The 15,803-nt window shown below is 45.0% G+C and overlaps 2 protein-coding genes across 2 annotated transcripts; one reads left to right on the top strand and one right to left on the bottom strand.

The window, feature by feature from the left end:
* Positions 1–35: 35 nt before the first annotated feature.
* DFJ58DRAFT_811425 (major facilitator superfamily domain-containing protein) lies at positions 36–2,786 on the top strand. The gene is made up of 12 exons (XM_041391484.1): positions 36–229; positions 285–392; positions 450–564; positions 621–688; positions 737–867; positions 921–1,132; positions 1,182–1,414; positions 1,467–1,602; positions 1,654–1,862; positions 1,921–2,095; positions 2,157–2,432; positions 2,478–2,786. Exons 1-11 carry the CDS (start codon positions 77–79, stop codon positions 2,294–2,296), a joined length of 1,680 nt encoding a protein of 559 aa, XP_041238836.1. The 5' UTR covers positions 36–76; the 3' UTR covers positions 2,297–2,432; positions 2,478–2,786.
* A 10,812-nt stretch (positions 2,787–13,598) lies between these two features.
* Positions 13,599–15,640, bottom strand: DFJ58DRAFT_733130 (uncharacterized protein; the record flags this gene model as incomplete). The annotated part of the gene is made up of 4 exons (XM_041386251.1): positions 13,599–14,365; positions 14,492–14,795; positions 14,843–15,078; positions 15,130–15,640. The coding sequence occupies 4 exons, from the start codon at positions 15,638–15,640 to the stop codon at positions 13,599–13,601; spliced, it is 1,818 nt and encodes a 605-aa protein (XP_041238835.1).
* Positions 15,641–15,803: the final 163 nt, after the last annotated feature.

Genomic DNA, 15,803 nt, shown 5'->3' with positions numbered 1-15,803 from the left:
TCACTAGTGGGATCGCCACGCTAGGTTCTTGCACTCTCCCTACACCGTCCAATTCAACAGGGTATCACGAAAAGAAATGTCCAAGGAACTAAAGCTAGCTAACCCTTCTGGCAAGGAACTCAGTCGTTCTCTAAGTAACCTCGAGACGGCAAAGGACCATGAGGTCCAACGCAGTCGTTTGCGCTCCATTTTTATTGTCATCACTTGTACCGCTGCAATGGTTGTTAATGTGGGTGTCCATCATACCTTTGCTCGCTGATCCTTTGTGACATCTTTAACCGCAGATATCTAATACTACCTCTGTCTCTATTTCACTCCCAACGATTGAGAAGGGGCTAGCTATTGAGGAAGAGCAGCTTCAGTGGCTCGTATCCGCGTATTCTCTCAGTTCTGTACGTTTTCGCTTCTAGTTTTGCACATCTTAACATGGTGGCTCACCTCGTGTTTAGGGTTGCCTGCTCCTGTTCTTCGGCAGATTGGCGGATCTTTATGGACGAAAAAAGGCATTTATGCTTGGCACTCTTTGTCAAATTGCCTTTTCTCTTGGTTGTGGGTTTGCACAAGGTTGGTGTGCCCACCAATCGTTCGCGTGTTCCGTCCACTCACAAATGTAAATCTAGATGGTCTCACTCTCGCCGTCTTGCGTGGCTTCCAAGGTATTGGAGCCGCCGCTACAATACCATCCGCAGTAAGTCCTCCTGAGATGTTTTTGAAGCAAAAGTACTCACTTTTTCAGCTCGGTATCTTAGCGCATGCGTTCCCTCCATCAAGAGCACGTTCAATAGCATTCGCTACCTTTGCAGCCGGTGCTCCTGTCGGCAGCGCATTTGGCATGATCATCGGCGGTGTTCTGACTCAACTTACCTCGTGGGTCATGATTACTAATCGACGCATGCTATATTTCTCACGATCTCGTGCAGACCACATTGGCGCTCTGTATTTTACATGGCCGCGGCAACTTCAGCTGTAATTGGAATTTCTGGTCTGATTTCGTTCGATGCCGACGTTCCCTCAGCGGAAGTTGTCAAACGTGTCGACTGGATTGGCGCTTCCCTTGTCACAGTTGGCTTGGTTTTGATTGTATTCGTACTTGCTCAAGGAGATATTGCTACGGATGGCTGGAAAACCCCATGTAAGAATGTCGTCAAACCATACTGGTCACGTGCTAAAACCATCAACAGATATCCTCGTGCTCCTTATTATCGGAGTCATCTTGCTTGCGCTATTCCTGGTTTGGGAGTGGAAGCTGGAACAAATCATTGACGATGATCCATCAAGAGCGACGTCTTTCTGGACACCGCCACCACTCATGAGGCTCTCGCTCTGGACTCGGGCAAAGGGACGTATGGCCGTTGTCCTGGTTATAGCATTCTTAAATTGGAGTGCCTTCATTAGCTGGAGCTTCTGGGTTCAGGTATGTTCCGGTTCCGCTACGAAGGAATGATGTCGCTGACTCCGTTTTCTAGTTGTATTATCAGAACTACCTGCTATTGACGCCGGTCGACACCATGATCCGATTCATTCCCATGTTCATTGTCGGCTGTTTATGTAACTTTTTCGTGGCGATGGTCGTTGCGAAATTGCCCTTAGTTATCTTCGTAGGCAAGTGTCTATGTGTGGAATATTAACATGTCAAGCTGACTTGTGGTCCAGTCAGCGGAACGCTCCTGACAGCAACGGCCGCCATCCTGTTTGCCCTAATTGACCCGTCTGTGACATACTGGGCCTTCGGTTTCCCGTCCACGGTTCTTATCGTGTTCGGCGCTGATTTCGTATACTCCTCCGGTACAATTTTCATTGCCAAAACCTCGCTCCCACATGAACACAGCGTAGCTGGAGCGCTATTTCAAACTATGACACAGGCGAGTCCCGTGAAACAAGTAACGCTGTCCTGTGCTAAACTAACAGGTTTTTGGTTAGATCGGCACCGCATTCGGTCTAGCTATATCCACAATTGTGTTCAACACTGTAGTCGATACGGAATCTGCGAAGCTCGGTGTCATTGTAAACTCTAGCGGCACCAATGCGCCCTTGTCTGCACAACTGACGGGGTATAAAGATGCGCAATGGACCTCCGCTGCGTTTGCCCTTATGGGTGAGTACTGCAAATTTGTGTTGTGTTGAAAGCGGATCATTGACGGTTACTGTGATTATAGCCGCGCTGCTGGCAGCGCTTTTCCTCCGCAGTGTTGGTATCGTCGGACACAACAGGGTCATTAGGCATGTTGATTCTGACCAGACCATAGCTGCCCATGCTGCGGCTGACGACACTGGGATACCCGATATGTCCAACTAAGCAAGACATCGATGTTCAAACGGACGTTACTTATGCTGCATCATGAACTCGTATATGCCCTCCCCCCCTTTGTATTTATTCAATCGCACTTCACGTTGCAGAATCCACAGGAACCCACCAATCCAAATTCAACATTGTTACCATTAATTGTACCCACGAATGCCGTCGTTTTGACTCTTTGGCATTGCATGTTTTCGTTTCGGTCGTATGCCTGCAAAACCCCGAAAATCCAAATTCAACATTGATTATTGGCAATTGTCCCCCTATGTAATCAGTAGTTCCTGTACCCACGCACGCCATCATTTCGACTCCCTGGCAGTGCATGTTGTCATTTCTGTCGTTTCTTCTGCCTATAGAGCATTACCCGGGCCCTTTGGACTTTATGCGGCATGTTGTGGTAGTAGTACTGTAGCGATGTTGCAATAGTCGAGTAACTTATAGATCTTGTATATAGTTATCGTGATTTGGGTGTCCAAGAGATCGAACATTGGCCCCACTCAATTCCGTTTTACAGTGTGTTGCACATGAGATTGCAGTGCGTGTTTTTCAAAAACTCGGCCTCACTGCCTTTCCCGGCACTTTTACACCCTAATTAGGTCAAGGGATGTGACATCCATCAAGCGGCAGGCCCTGGTTAGAGTGACATGTCACATCCCTTGACCTAATTAGGGTGTAAAAGTGCCGGGAAAGGCAGTGAGGCCGAGTTTTTGAAAGACACGCACTGCAATCTCATATGCAACACACTGTATTATCGAGCATTCATTGAAAGTTTGAGGAGGAATGGTTGTTCCTTCTTTTCAGGTCTGTGCTAGTATGGGAGACTACTTAATGATCATGCACTACGCATGTCATTTGTCGTGGGTTTTTTCTTGTATTGATGTCATATGGTTGTGATTTCGGGCTAGACCTGAAGGCTAAATTAAGGCTTATAAGCACTCAAGCAATAATGTGGCTCGGAGGCCCATCGAGACAATACTTCTGAAGTTCTTTCCATAATTATAATCACATGATACGTGATCATGGAATGGCACCTGGGTGGCACCATTCATATTACTAATTAGTAATAGCACTGCATACCTGTACTTGTTACTAATTAGCATTGTGCTGCCGAAGTCCGGTTCAGTCCGGTTCTTGGGGCAAATTTTCTGAACGCCAAACCAAACCATAGGTTCGATGCAAGGATTTTCTATCTGTTATGCTACCAGCAATGATACCAGCACTCAGGCCCAGTGAAAACCCACTATGGCGTGGCATGATGAGAACGGGCATGATATGTTTTTTTCTCTCATTGATGTGAAAAATCAGAGACAAACATATGACATTGGTAGGAATTCTGGTTGTTAAGACTGTACTCAAGAGGTATTGGATCCGAAGGGCTTTGGCCTCAGCTCGTGCGCTGTGCCCCTTTCCCGAGTCTTGCCCCTTATTTCAGAGTGCTAGAGTATTGCATCTAGTGAGACAGATAAGTATCGTAACAGATCCGTGAAGGCTTCCGGATATCGGACGTGTAGAGTAACAGCTAATCCAGATCGGATCTGAACTAGAAGCTAACAGATGAGGACTGTCCGAAGACAGAGGCGAAGATATAGACTATAGGAATCAATCCTAAGTCTCAGAGTAGACAAGAGTATCGTACTCAAGTCCGGACGGATAATGGAGGGACTCAGAATGAGTACAATCTAAGATGATATTCGAACTGATCTACTACAGCGCATGTACAAGGGTTTATATACTACGGATAACTAACGGAATGATCAATAAGCAAAGGCACGAGGCTATGTATGAAGTATAAGCAAAGTATGTGCACAGTGTATTGGTAAGTCGGATGGATCATGAATCATGAACCGGGAATGAAGTGTAAGTTAAAGCGGATCAGTAAGTGTAGCAGATCAGTGAGCATAACGGAAGTAAAGGATAACTGGAATACCGGTGTACAGGAATACTGAAAGGAGATGAACGATAGTTAGAGTTATATGAACAGGACATGAAATAAGAATCAGATCGGATCTGTGGACTGGATGACGGATATATCCATTGGATCTGGATCGGATCTGAGATCCGGATCTTTGGATCTGTACCTGGATATATGGTATATGACACTGGTGAACCAAAGGTACAAGCAGGACAGGATGGGATCTAATAGAACAAAGTAATCTCAGTCTCTGGAAAGAACTAAGATGCTCTGGCATCTGGCTACAGGCTATATAGTAAGTAGGATAGGAATAGGAAAAATATAAGTGACAAGGTATATATTGACAAGGACGAGCTGACATCAAGACATCGTGCTCACTTCTCTTTTTGAGTTGCACTTGGACTAACAGTCTATCACGTCATTCCTATCTCAGATCCTTCAATCATCAACTTGTCATATCTCTTGGCATCCAACACTCCCCCTCTAGTGCAATCCAAGCTCATCAAAAGTCGAAGCTTCTGGAGGCGAGGACGCAGGAGGGCCTTCATAAAGGCATCCGCTATGTTATCATTGGTCGGGCAGTAGGTTAGGGAAAAGGTTCCATTCTTCATGTGGCCTTGAACAAAGTGGTAGTGGAGGTTGATGTGTTTTGTGTGGGAGGTGAACTTGTTGTTGCTTGTGAGGGCTATGGCAGCCTGGTTGTCACAGAGTATGGGGGTAGGGAGATCAACTGGCTCATACAGCTCCTCAATGAGGAGCTGGAGGTAGAGTATCTCTTGCCCAACCATAGTCAGAGCGATGTACTCAGCCTTGGCCGTGGAAAGGGCGATGATTGGTTGCTTCTGGGTGCTCCATGTGCAACTGGGCTGCTGTTTAGCATAATAATGTAGCCCAACATTGAGTGGCGATGAGCCTGAGATGCCCAATCCACGTCAACATAGGCTTCAAGGCCTGCATTAGTCCCACCTAGGGTAATAGCAAGGTTAGCGGTACCCTTAAGGTATTTGAGTACATGCTTAGCTGCCTCCCAATGGGCAGTACCAGTGGAGAGGGACGGGGGACTCAAACACTCGGAGAGACTCAGACCAAGCAAAGGCAACAAGACAGACTGGATAGGGTGAGAACTAGCTACAGACATGCGCTAGGTAGATATACCTAGTGCCTCGAGGCCCAGGCAGGACCCCTGGCACCTCTGGCAGACCCCTAGAAGCCAAACCCTCCTAATACACCGGGATTACAGAGAGAGAGGTGACTGAGAACACAATATTGGGTCTTATACTGGTGGCAGCATACATCAGCAAGCCAATGGCATGCTGGTATGGAACGTGTTGCGTCGCTTTGCATTGAGTGTGGGTATGTTAAGACCGTACTCAAGTAGTATCGGATCCGAAGGGCTTCGGCCTCAGCTCGTGCGCTGTGCCCCTTTCCCGAGTCTCGCCCCTTATTTCAGAGAGCTAAAGTATCGCGTATATAGAGTAACGGCCAATCCGGATCGGATCCGGACTAGAAACTAACGGGTGAGGACTGTCCGAAGACAGAGGCGGATATGTAGACTATAGGAATCTATCCTAAGTCTCGGAGTTGACAAGAGTAGCGTACTCAAGTCCGGATGGATAACGGAGGGACTCAGAGTCCAGACGGAATGAGTGCAATCTAAGATGATATTCGAACTGAGGAAACTTTACAGGGAGTTGTACAGAGGTTTATATACTGGACGGGATCCGAGAGGATCAGTAAGCTGAAGACAAATGCTATGTACGGGCATGTGGAAACATATTGGTAAGTATGAACGGAACATAAACAAATGAACTCGGAGATGAACAAAGTACAAGGATCAATAAGCAAGACGGAAACACAGATAACCGAAGTCCGGAGTCAAGAGGATTACCATAAGGAGATAGACGCTGATTTAAGGTTTGAGCTTCGGATATGAGTATAGGTCGGATCCGGAGGTCTAGAGATATCGGATGAGGCGTCTGGATATCGGATGAGCGGATCCGGAGATCTAGGTGAAGACGAGACTAGGATATAGATCATGGATATCATCCGGTAGTCTAGGGAAGGTAAAGTCTCAGGTAGGATGAGCTCGGATCCGATGGGATCAAGGGTGGATGAAGCAGGCCTAGCTGCGGAGGTCCGAAGGTATGGATATATGGATGTACGAAGGTGTACGGATCCGAACCGATAGTGGACTGGAGGACTGCAGGCATGGATAAGGGTATGGAGTCATGGATAAGGGTATGGAGGTCCGGATGTGCATCCGGAAGGCGTCCGGAAGGCGTGGGAACATCATCGGACGTAGGTCCAGAATACGGGATATGACAGGGTAGCAGGAGAGTGGGTGTCTGAAAGGATGGCTCTAGCCTCCATAGGTGTCTGAGTGGTCTAAGCATCTGTAAGATGGAAACATTCAAGGATGGTGTCAATGTAAGCTCGTTGTGAGAGGGTAATGGTATGCGCTATATGGTCGCATTCAACCTTCAGACCCAGCAACCAATTAAGTTCCCCAAGGTCCGTAATCTTGAAGTACTTCTTGAGCTCCTCCTTGAATTCGCTGATGTGACGGAGATGTTGGGACATTATGGCCATGTTGTCGATGGAAACCATTATGACAGTGTGCTGTTCCTGGGCACATTTGTAGTATACCACCTGGTCAACTTGAGACCTTGAAAATCCTATCTTCTGGAAAACTCCAGTGAGTTCTTCTGACCACTCAAAACCTGCCTGCTTCAACCCTGGCAAACTCCTCAACAGCTTCAGCACCTTTCTTTCATCTCCCTTCTTCAAATATCCTGGTGGCGCTCTCATATAAACCTCTTCTTTTATCTCTGCATAAAGGTAAGCACTCTTGATGTCCACCTGGTGGACTTCCCAGTTTCGCTGAGCAGCCATGGCTAGAACCATCCTAATGGTCGAAATGTTGGAGGTGTTACAATCAAGCACGCCCCTATTCATTTTCCTTTGTTTACTTTCTCTTTACGTTGTATTACGCCACAATCGCATCATGCCGTCGCTAGGTGATCTATTCTCGTCTTATCTCTGACTCATTCCGATTCTCGCCTTATCTCTGACTCATTCTGATTCTGTTTTACCTGCCCTAAAGCAGCTATCGTTTACTATATAAACTCGCTCTGTACTATGTAGTTCTTTACTTTAATCTTACTAGGTTTTACCTGGAACTTTCTTTGCTTAAGACCTCCAATCTTAAGTTGTATTGAACGTGATTCAAGACGAGGACACTCTCCTTGTCTTGTCTATTGAACCACTGAACTTCGGTATACGCCGAAGCCTTGAACCGACCTTGGCCGATTACTCTTATCGAGTAGCCATACGTCTGAACCATCCTAGTTCGTAACAGGAGGTAGGGGCGAACATCTCAAAGAAGTCGAGTCCGTATTGCTGACATTGTCCATTCACAATGAGTTGAGCCCATAGCTTGAGCTTCTGGCCATCTGGGCCTCATTTGGTGGCAAGGACATAGTGACAGGGGATAATGTTAGGATGCACAGGTGGGTTAACAACTTCCAAAGTTCCCAGCTTCTCCAGCTGACTAATCTCATGGTCTATAGCTTTCTGCCACTCTACCACATCTGGACCATTTAGTGCTTGGCTTAGCATTGGTTCTGCCTCAGCAGCTGCAAAAGCAAATTGTTGCCACTGGGTGAGTACCTGCTCATCTCCAAAGTCTGACTCTGCCGGTGTGACAATCATACCAGCGCTAGGCGTGTATGAGTGTCATAGGCATATTTTGCCTTGCCTAGAGGAAAAGAGTAAAGCACCAGTCACCAGCACTATCATTCCCAAGCTATCCGCTTCGGGACCACTTTTCTCCCATAGCACGCTATCTGGTCTGATGCCTAGGTGCTCCGTCTTCCCATGTCCTGCCTATGTCCACCTACCTCCGCTGGTGCATTATTAGTCCTTAAATGTTGCTACTGATCAGTTGCAGGTCTTATTACATATATCCTTGTGTCCCACTGCACTGCATGTTTTATTACCTGTAGGAACATCGTGCTTTCACCTGTGTCGCTACTATTCTCGCCTACGCATTGCTGAACTTTTATGCAGTATGATAAAATGGCTTGTTGCACTTACAGTACTTTACTTCCCTTCCCTGGACCTTTGCTGGTGTGTCGGAGTCTCCTTAGTCGCTATATCTCAGTTTTTGTGCAATCAATTCTACTCTTGCCATTCTCTCTGATCGTGTGTTGCTTGGCTTGCTTTAAATGTATGTCGCTAAGGATCCTCATAGTTTGACTTCGCAACATCGGAATCACTATTGGTAGTTTGTGCTACATCTAGTTGCTACCAGGCATTTCACTTGCACTTTCTGACTTTACCTCTGCTTCCCCTCTTTTGATTTCTTCTCGCTGTTGCCAGTCACATGTTTGCATAGTGCTATTGCACAAAATACCTTGCATAGCGCATCTCACTTATACACACGTTTCTCTGTCGGAACTCCCTTAGTTGCTATAGGTTTTAAGCCCTTCACGCTATTGCTCCCCTTGCTTATTAGTAGGGAGTTGCTTCATTAGCAGTCCTCTTGGGTCGAATATTACGCTCACGCCTATTTAGATAAGTAGCGCTAGTTGCTGACCACCTAGTAGCTATCTCTCTTTCACAACTGGAACCCACCACGAGGGGGCCATTTGAAGCTGGAAGGCATACCATCTAGATCTACTGAGGCCCGAAGACCTTGTGACCTTAGCGACATTTCACAAGAAGACTTTTTCTACTCAGTAATAGAAACTACCAATGAAAAGTCAAGCACACTGCACTCGACTCGCAATCCTGCTCATCTTTAGAAGCTACTGTTATCTGACACCTTACTCCTGACTCACCTGACTCCACCTCCAAAGAAGAGGAAGAACCCCTTGGACACTTAACATTACAATACCTTCCGCTCCCTCGAGCTCCCTTCGTTTACATAGACACTCCCTCCACCACATCATCACTCACCCCTTCTACTCCATCTCATGACAAGTCTCCTGAAAGGCAAAAACTTTTCATACCTGCCTCCTTTATACCTACCTCTATCTCATCTCTGTGCAAGCGACTAAACACTCTACCCCTATCTGTACCTAACCCTGCAATCCATATCGTGTCTTCCTCGACAGCACTGCCTACTATCACCCTTCCTCCAGTCGTACAACCCACTCAACCCACTATCATGTCATTTGCACCATCCAAGATGCCTCTTAGAGGAACCAATGTAGTGCCAAAGTTCAATAGCACGCCAACGCACCTCATACCCTTCTTTGAAGATGTGGAACTACTAGCTGACTATGCAGGACTTACCATTGAGCAGCGCATTAAGGCTGCTATCCAATATGTGTTGTGACAATCATATTGGCGCTAGGCATGTATACCTGCATAAGCCTTCAATAGGTGGACCAAAGTTATCCCTCATATCATTCACTACTCCCCTATCAGCAGTCTTTACTTGTCTCAGCCATAACCCTTGTCCGACGCTATTCCACACTTTCCCACACTATGTGCGCACATTCCCACAGCGCTATTCATGCTCCCGCAACTTATCTGACGCTATTCCTGGCTTATAGCGCTATCAGAACTACCAGCAATGTGTCTATAGGAGCATTAGTGCATGTCCACTCTATCTAGCGCTTGTTCCCACGCTTAGCGCTTATCCAGCGCGCTGTTCTCGCGCTCTAAGTTTCACCCGAAATGTTGGAATCCATCCATTGTCCATCCTACCTCATTGGTATGTAATTTGCCTTGCCTTGAGTTTGTAACAAGTGCTACAGTCTTATTACATGTATATCCTATCCCTTCCGAGTCTGAGATGGTAGAGTTTACTAGTATAAGAAGCCTATGGTGACTACTTTGACATTATTTCCCTTCGACTGTATTTCCTTCCCCTTAGGTTTTACTTAGAAGTAGTCACCCTTTAGTTGCGCTCTATGGCCCCTATTTGACTTTCCTTACCCTTGCAATCAATACCTTGATCTCACTCGCTATCCATTACCCTCCTTTGACCCAGAGTCCGCTTTCTTGACTTCTGCTCTTTCCCGCGCATTAGCGCTCTATCTTGCGACATGCTATTCCCATGCTAATGCGCTCTTTCAGGTCTTTCTATCTTAAGTAGTCTTTAGTAGCTTTTCCCTTGGGTTGAACATTCTTGCTTTATTGTTTGCAAGTATAGCAGCATAGGCAGAGCTTAGACATATACTGGCTGAGTACCTTAACAAGTGCCTAGTCAGGTTGTGTTTTTCACAGCGCCCTTTGACGAATCAGAAACATGGGCTTCTAGACCCGCTGCAAAAGGTAAAGATTGGGATAAGTTTGTTGATGCCATCAAGGCTATGTACCCTGGATGCGAAGACGATTGTCACTATGCATGCACTGACTTAAAGAACCTTTGCAGAGAACATGTCTGCAAACCAATTTGCTCAAAGGAAGAACAGTTCTACCGCAAGTTCCTTCATGTCTTGCAATACCTCCTAGACAATAAGAGGATAGTGGAACTTGAGCTCGGTTGCTACTTCTTAGAGGGTATTCACTTCACGACTAACACTACAATCAAGTGAAGGCTAGAGATCACGCTTGTCAACCATCATCCTGATGACCTGTACACCTTGGAAGAGGTATACAATGCAGCGGTATTCTTGCTACCAAGTATCATGCATATGGCAGTCGCTGTTTCACCTCCTAGTGCACCTGCAGCTAACTCACAGCAATCTGCACCTCAGCAACCTGCTACCAGAACTGTGGTAAAGAGGAGTATAGCCAGATGCAATCCAACAATGCATGTTACTTTTGCAGAGGAGATCATTACACAAACCACTGCGCCTTACGCAACCAATACACCAGCGAGGGTAAGATCCATATCACGCCAGAAAAGAGGATCATTATGCCTGATGGTAGCAACATCCCTGGAAAACTCTCTGATGGAAATTTTAAGGAGCGCATAGACAACTTCTTATGCGATGGTCCTGCTATGGGTTCCAACATGACAGCACTAGGATTGATATATTGTCATGCCAAGCCCTCTACTCAAGCGACTCTTGATATTGAACCTTGTGCGTTCATGCACATGTGCACCAGTGTAGAGGAAGACAATTCAGACGATGAAGAACTAGCCCGCTGTCTTACTACTTGAGGGTCTTATATGTTTTCGTGTAAAATGCAGTGACACCACAACTACACTTAGATAAGACAAAAGCTGCCAACTCCTCAAGTACATGGTCAATGGATTTTCTACTTCTCTGTTGATAATGTGGTGTTCATTGGAGGCAAGACTATACAGTTGGTCATTTGGCTGAAGCAATGGATAAGATAGACTAGATAGGTTGTGACTTGGGATAGGAAAATCCTTGGAATATCGCTGATAGACTTGATTGACTTGATACAGGAGGTAAACTTTGGTGGGTTGCACCAGAGTTTAACAAAGAATGAATAGGCTAAACACACAGATACTTCAAGCTGGAAGGGTGTGTGAACCTAATGACTAAGCTGGACTGAAGTTGTGGCTGAAAGGTGCCAAAGACTAAATATGGAAATGCTGACAAAGCTTTTCCCAGACAAATCCTTGCTGATATAATCACAACAAGAATACAACAGATCTAGACCAACAAAGAACTAGAGAACTAAATACAAGTGATAGACTAGCTGGAGTCTAACAATAGTGAGTATATACAGGACTAAGATCACCTGATCTTAGTATAGACAAGAGTGATTTCAAGGGAGACAGTGGTCCCTGCACTTCCTGTAACAGACAGTTGAAGTGGGAATTTTTTTTTTTGCATAGTGGAGAAGAAGCCCTCCTTTTATACATTTGGTGTGGGAAAGAAACCCGGGTGCCAGATGAATATCTGGAATATCCTGCTCCACTTATTTGGTTGAAGTGGGAAATCTTTTTTTTGCACAGTGGAGAAGAAGCCCTCCTTTTATATAAATACATTGGCTACATGAGGGGTTTCATCCTGCAGTACAAAACTTGTACATTTCTGAAATTCTGCAGGAGCATTTGTGTATCCCATAGGTAAGGCTGTTAAATGCAGCAGTCTCAAGGGAGTGAGGAATGCTGTCAGATCTCGACTTTCTTGGTGCATTTTCCGTGCATCAAAGCCCCAAAATAAGTCAAAGACAGTATAACACTGACAACCTGCAAAATTTTCTACAAAGTCATCAACAATAGGAATTAGACCAGCATCACATATTGAAATTTTGTTCAGGGGCTGAAGATCATGGACTAGGCGGAGCTTTCCATTTTTCTTTAGTACACAGAACCAACGTGAGCGATATGTGGACTGGCTTGGTTCATAAACTCCTGCTTGAATCTTGGTCTTTAATAGCTCAATCACCTTCTCCCTAATTCCAGGAGGAATAGGAATATTCCTACATTCCCAGGGTATCTGGGGAACAGTAGGAATTATATATGGTGAGAAATAAGACTCCTTTAGAGTGCCTCAATCTGTCTCTTCAAAGGCCAAGGCATCTTGATTTAAATCCATGATAAGTTCAAATAATTTGACCTCCTCTGGTAACAGGAATCCTTGTGAATTAATGTTCAGACTGTCCATTTTCTTCTGAGTTAGTCTTCCATTAGGAACAAATTCTGGAGGATTAGGGGTCAAGACAGTCATGGATTCTAAAGGGTCATGAGGGAATTAACATATAACACGAGCATTTTGAGGGAAAGTACCTGAAACAGGCTTGATTTTCCTGTCAAAACGCTTTGTACATTGTCATGATAGGGTTATATGAGGGATCAGAAAGGGATGAAGCTGTACACTCTATTAGGAGGTCAGACTCTTCGATTTCACAGTGACTGATACAAATACATTTTCAAACACTGATACAAAAACATGGCTAGCAGACATAGGCAACACAAGAACAAACAAAACAGAAAGAAGGCTAGCAGACATGGGTCAAACATAAGAAACCCAAATAGAAACAAGGCTAGCAAACACAAAACAAAGCAGAAACACAAATATAAGTACAGGCCTAGCAAACACAACAGACTGACACTCATCAAATACAGATACACATGAAAGAGATGACAGAATCTGTTTTTCAGTGGTTTTGACTTTTTCAGCACAAACAAGACAAGGAAGCAAAAGCAAAAGGAGAAATGAATTAAACTGGTGCACACAAAGCTATTTTGTCTGTAGAATGATGTCAGTGCACATGCATCATAGACATAGTGAGTATTTTTCTCACTCTCAAGCCACATAGAACAGGTGTCCTCCACTGTGCTCTCCATCTTCATCATCCCTTGCTTCATTAACATAGAAGTAGTAGAATGATTGACCAGAAGAGCTGGGACGAAAGGGGCTACATGCCATCATAACAAGACAGATATGACAGACTCCCAAGGGACAATCCCGGTTTTGTGCAAAGGAAGTGATGTCATGGTGATTCTGGCCATCAAGTAAGCCAGTCTGGGTGAGGGGGGTAGACAATGTTGGAATCAGGGAAAGACATGATGAGAGCAGTTTCAATGGAGTCAGCAAGGTGGGCCTCATGGTGGAAGGCAAGTACAGCACATAGAGCAGTTAAGAACATAGTGTTGTCAGTGGTAAAGAAGGGATTGATGAGATTAAAATGACCATGATAACAGGACTCATCAATTCTCATCCCAATGTGCACTTCTCTATCACAGTTGAGTACACAAGGCTCATGATGAGCCTCTGCAAGAATACGTGATGGCAAAAGATCTTCCAGCAGAGCAAGAAGCCCTAAGGCCTGAGCTCGATGCTGAATAAGTTCATCAACACGCTCAGTCCAGTCACAGTTAGACCAAGGTTCTGGTGAGGCATGATCAAGATAGTCCCCTTGCTCACTAGGATAAGTACATCTAGCCACAGTAAGACAGTCCCAATCATGAGCACATAATTCGTTTTGTGCATTTGCAAATTGCACAAAAGCTTCAGCACAGTGCTCAATAGTTGGGGTATGAGTGTCAGATAGAGTAGGTAAGTTGGTGACTAGGTAGTCCTCAAGCATCTGATATTTATCAGGGGATGGTAGAGTTGTTGTAGAAGGATCTTCAATATTGAAGAATGAGGATATATAAGAAGGAGGAGGAGTATTGGAACCAGGAGTGTGACCATCAGAGGTAGTGGCAAGGATACAAGGGTCTCCAGATGGTCTATGAGGTGGAGGAACATAGTATTCAGGTGACAGAGTATTGCCTGAATCATTATGGGTCAACATATCAACTGCTTCAAACATACAAACATCCTCATATCTTGTAAGTGTATCCTGGGCATCAGTATGCACACTAGGATCATATTCAAGAAACCTTCAGATCATATCACCATTAGGCTCCATATCATTATAAAGCTCTCTCATAATACGAGATGAGCTATGAGTTTCTGGAGGTGAAGGAGGTGAATATGGAATGTAGGGAGGTGTAGCATAGGGTGAAGCATAGGGTGAAGCATAGGGAGGTGTAGTAATGTAGTCATCATCTTGATCCATAGGCAAAGAAGGGCCTTCAGTTTGGATAGGGGTAAGTGCTGGGGTAGGTACTGGTGTTAAAGGAACATAAGAGTTGTCATTGACTTGGGGGATAGGTGGATTATAGCTCGTAGATTGTGAGGATGATGATAACCCATAGGGCTGTGAAGAATGTAGCATGCCATTATAAGAAAAACATCCCCAAGTACTTTAGTGAATTCCTCTTCAAAGGACTGGTCTGTAGTTAACACATCTTCCTGTACACAAGTTGTTTTGCATGGCACACTAGCCCGAGGATTAATAGTGGGCTTGTTAGAGCCAATACAAATTGGTTGACATGGCTTGAGTACAGGAGGTGTAACTAAGGAGGAAGACATAGGAGGTGGGGTAGGAGTCATAGTACTCTCAGAAACCACACTAGAATGGCCTGTCTGCAATGCACAGGCTGAATCATTGGTCAGTGTGTGCATACCTGCAAACAAATAGTCAAACATACTCAAAGGTCCTGAAGACACATAGCTCAAACCATATGCATGTGCTAAATCAAGTGCAAAGTTTGGTGCTGTTGGACATTCAGGAATATTAGGGATAGTAGTGTGATTAGGGGCTTTCAACATATGAGAATCATTTGAAGACTCTTGCTTGACAAAGGAACATTCACTTGATGAAGATCGAGTCTTGAGAGATGCACTTGACTCAACCGAAAATTCGACATTCGAAGTCTGGGGCTCAACAAATGGACTTGACTCAACCAAAAAGTCAATGTTTGAAGTTCGAGGTTCAACAGATGCATTAGGTGCATGAACATCATCCAAATTGACAAACATCGAAGTACGAGAGGTGTTGAACATCAAAGGATGCGAGTCACTAAGTGTCGAAGTACCGGAGTCCTTGGGTGCTGAAAAATGAGAGTCATTGGGTGCATTAGGGGCAAAAAACGCGCTCGAACCTTGCATACTCAAAAGAGGTGCACTTCCAAAAGAGTTAGACAGAATTTCGGGGAACATCAAGTCCAAAATGCTCAAACAAGCACTTCAAAGATTTTCGGAACCCAATGAAATGTTCGAGGCCCCAAAATGCAGAGGAATACATGAAACAGGTGCATCTGGGTGCATAATGGACTTGTTATTGGAAAAAATTGAGTTAGAAGGCATTTTGGACATACCAGGC

This window comes from Suillus subalutaceus, assembly GCF_016647625.1.
Source record: "Suillus subalutaceus strain FC151 chromosome Unknown DFJ58scaffold_140, whole genome shotgun sequence".
NCBI lineage: Eukaryota > Fungi > Basidiomycota > Agaricomycetes > Boletales > Suillaceae > Suillus > Suillus subalutaceus.
The sequence above is the reverse complement of the archived record's forward strand: the minus strand, read 5'-3'. Positions and strand labels throughout refer to the sequence as shown.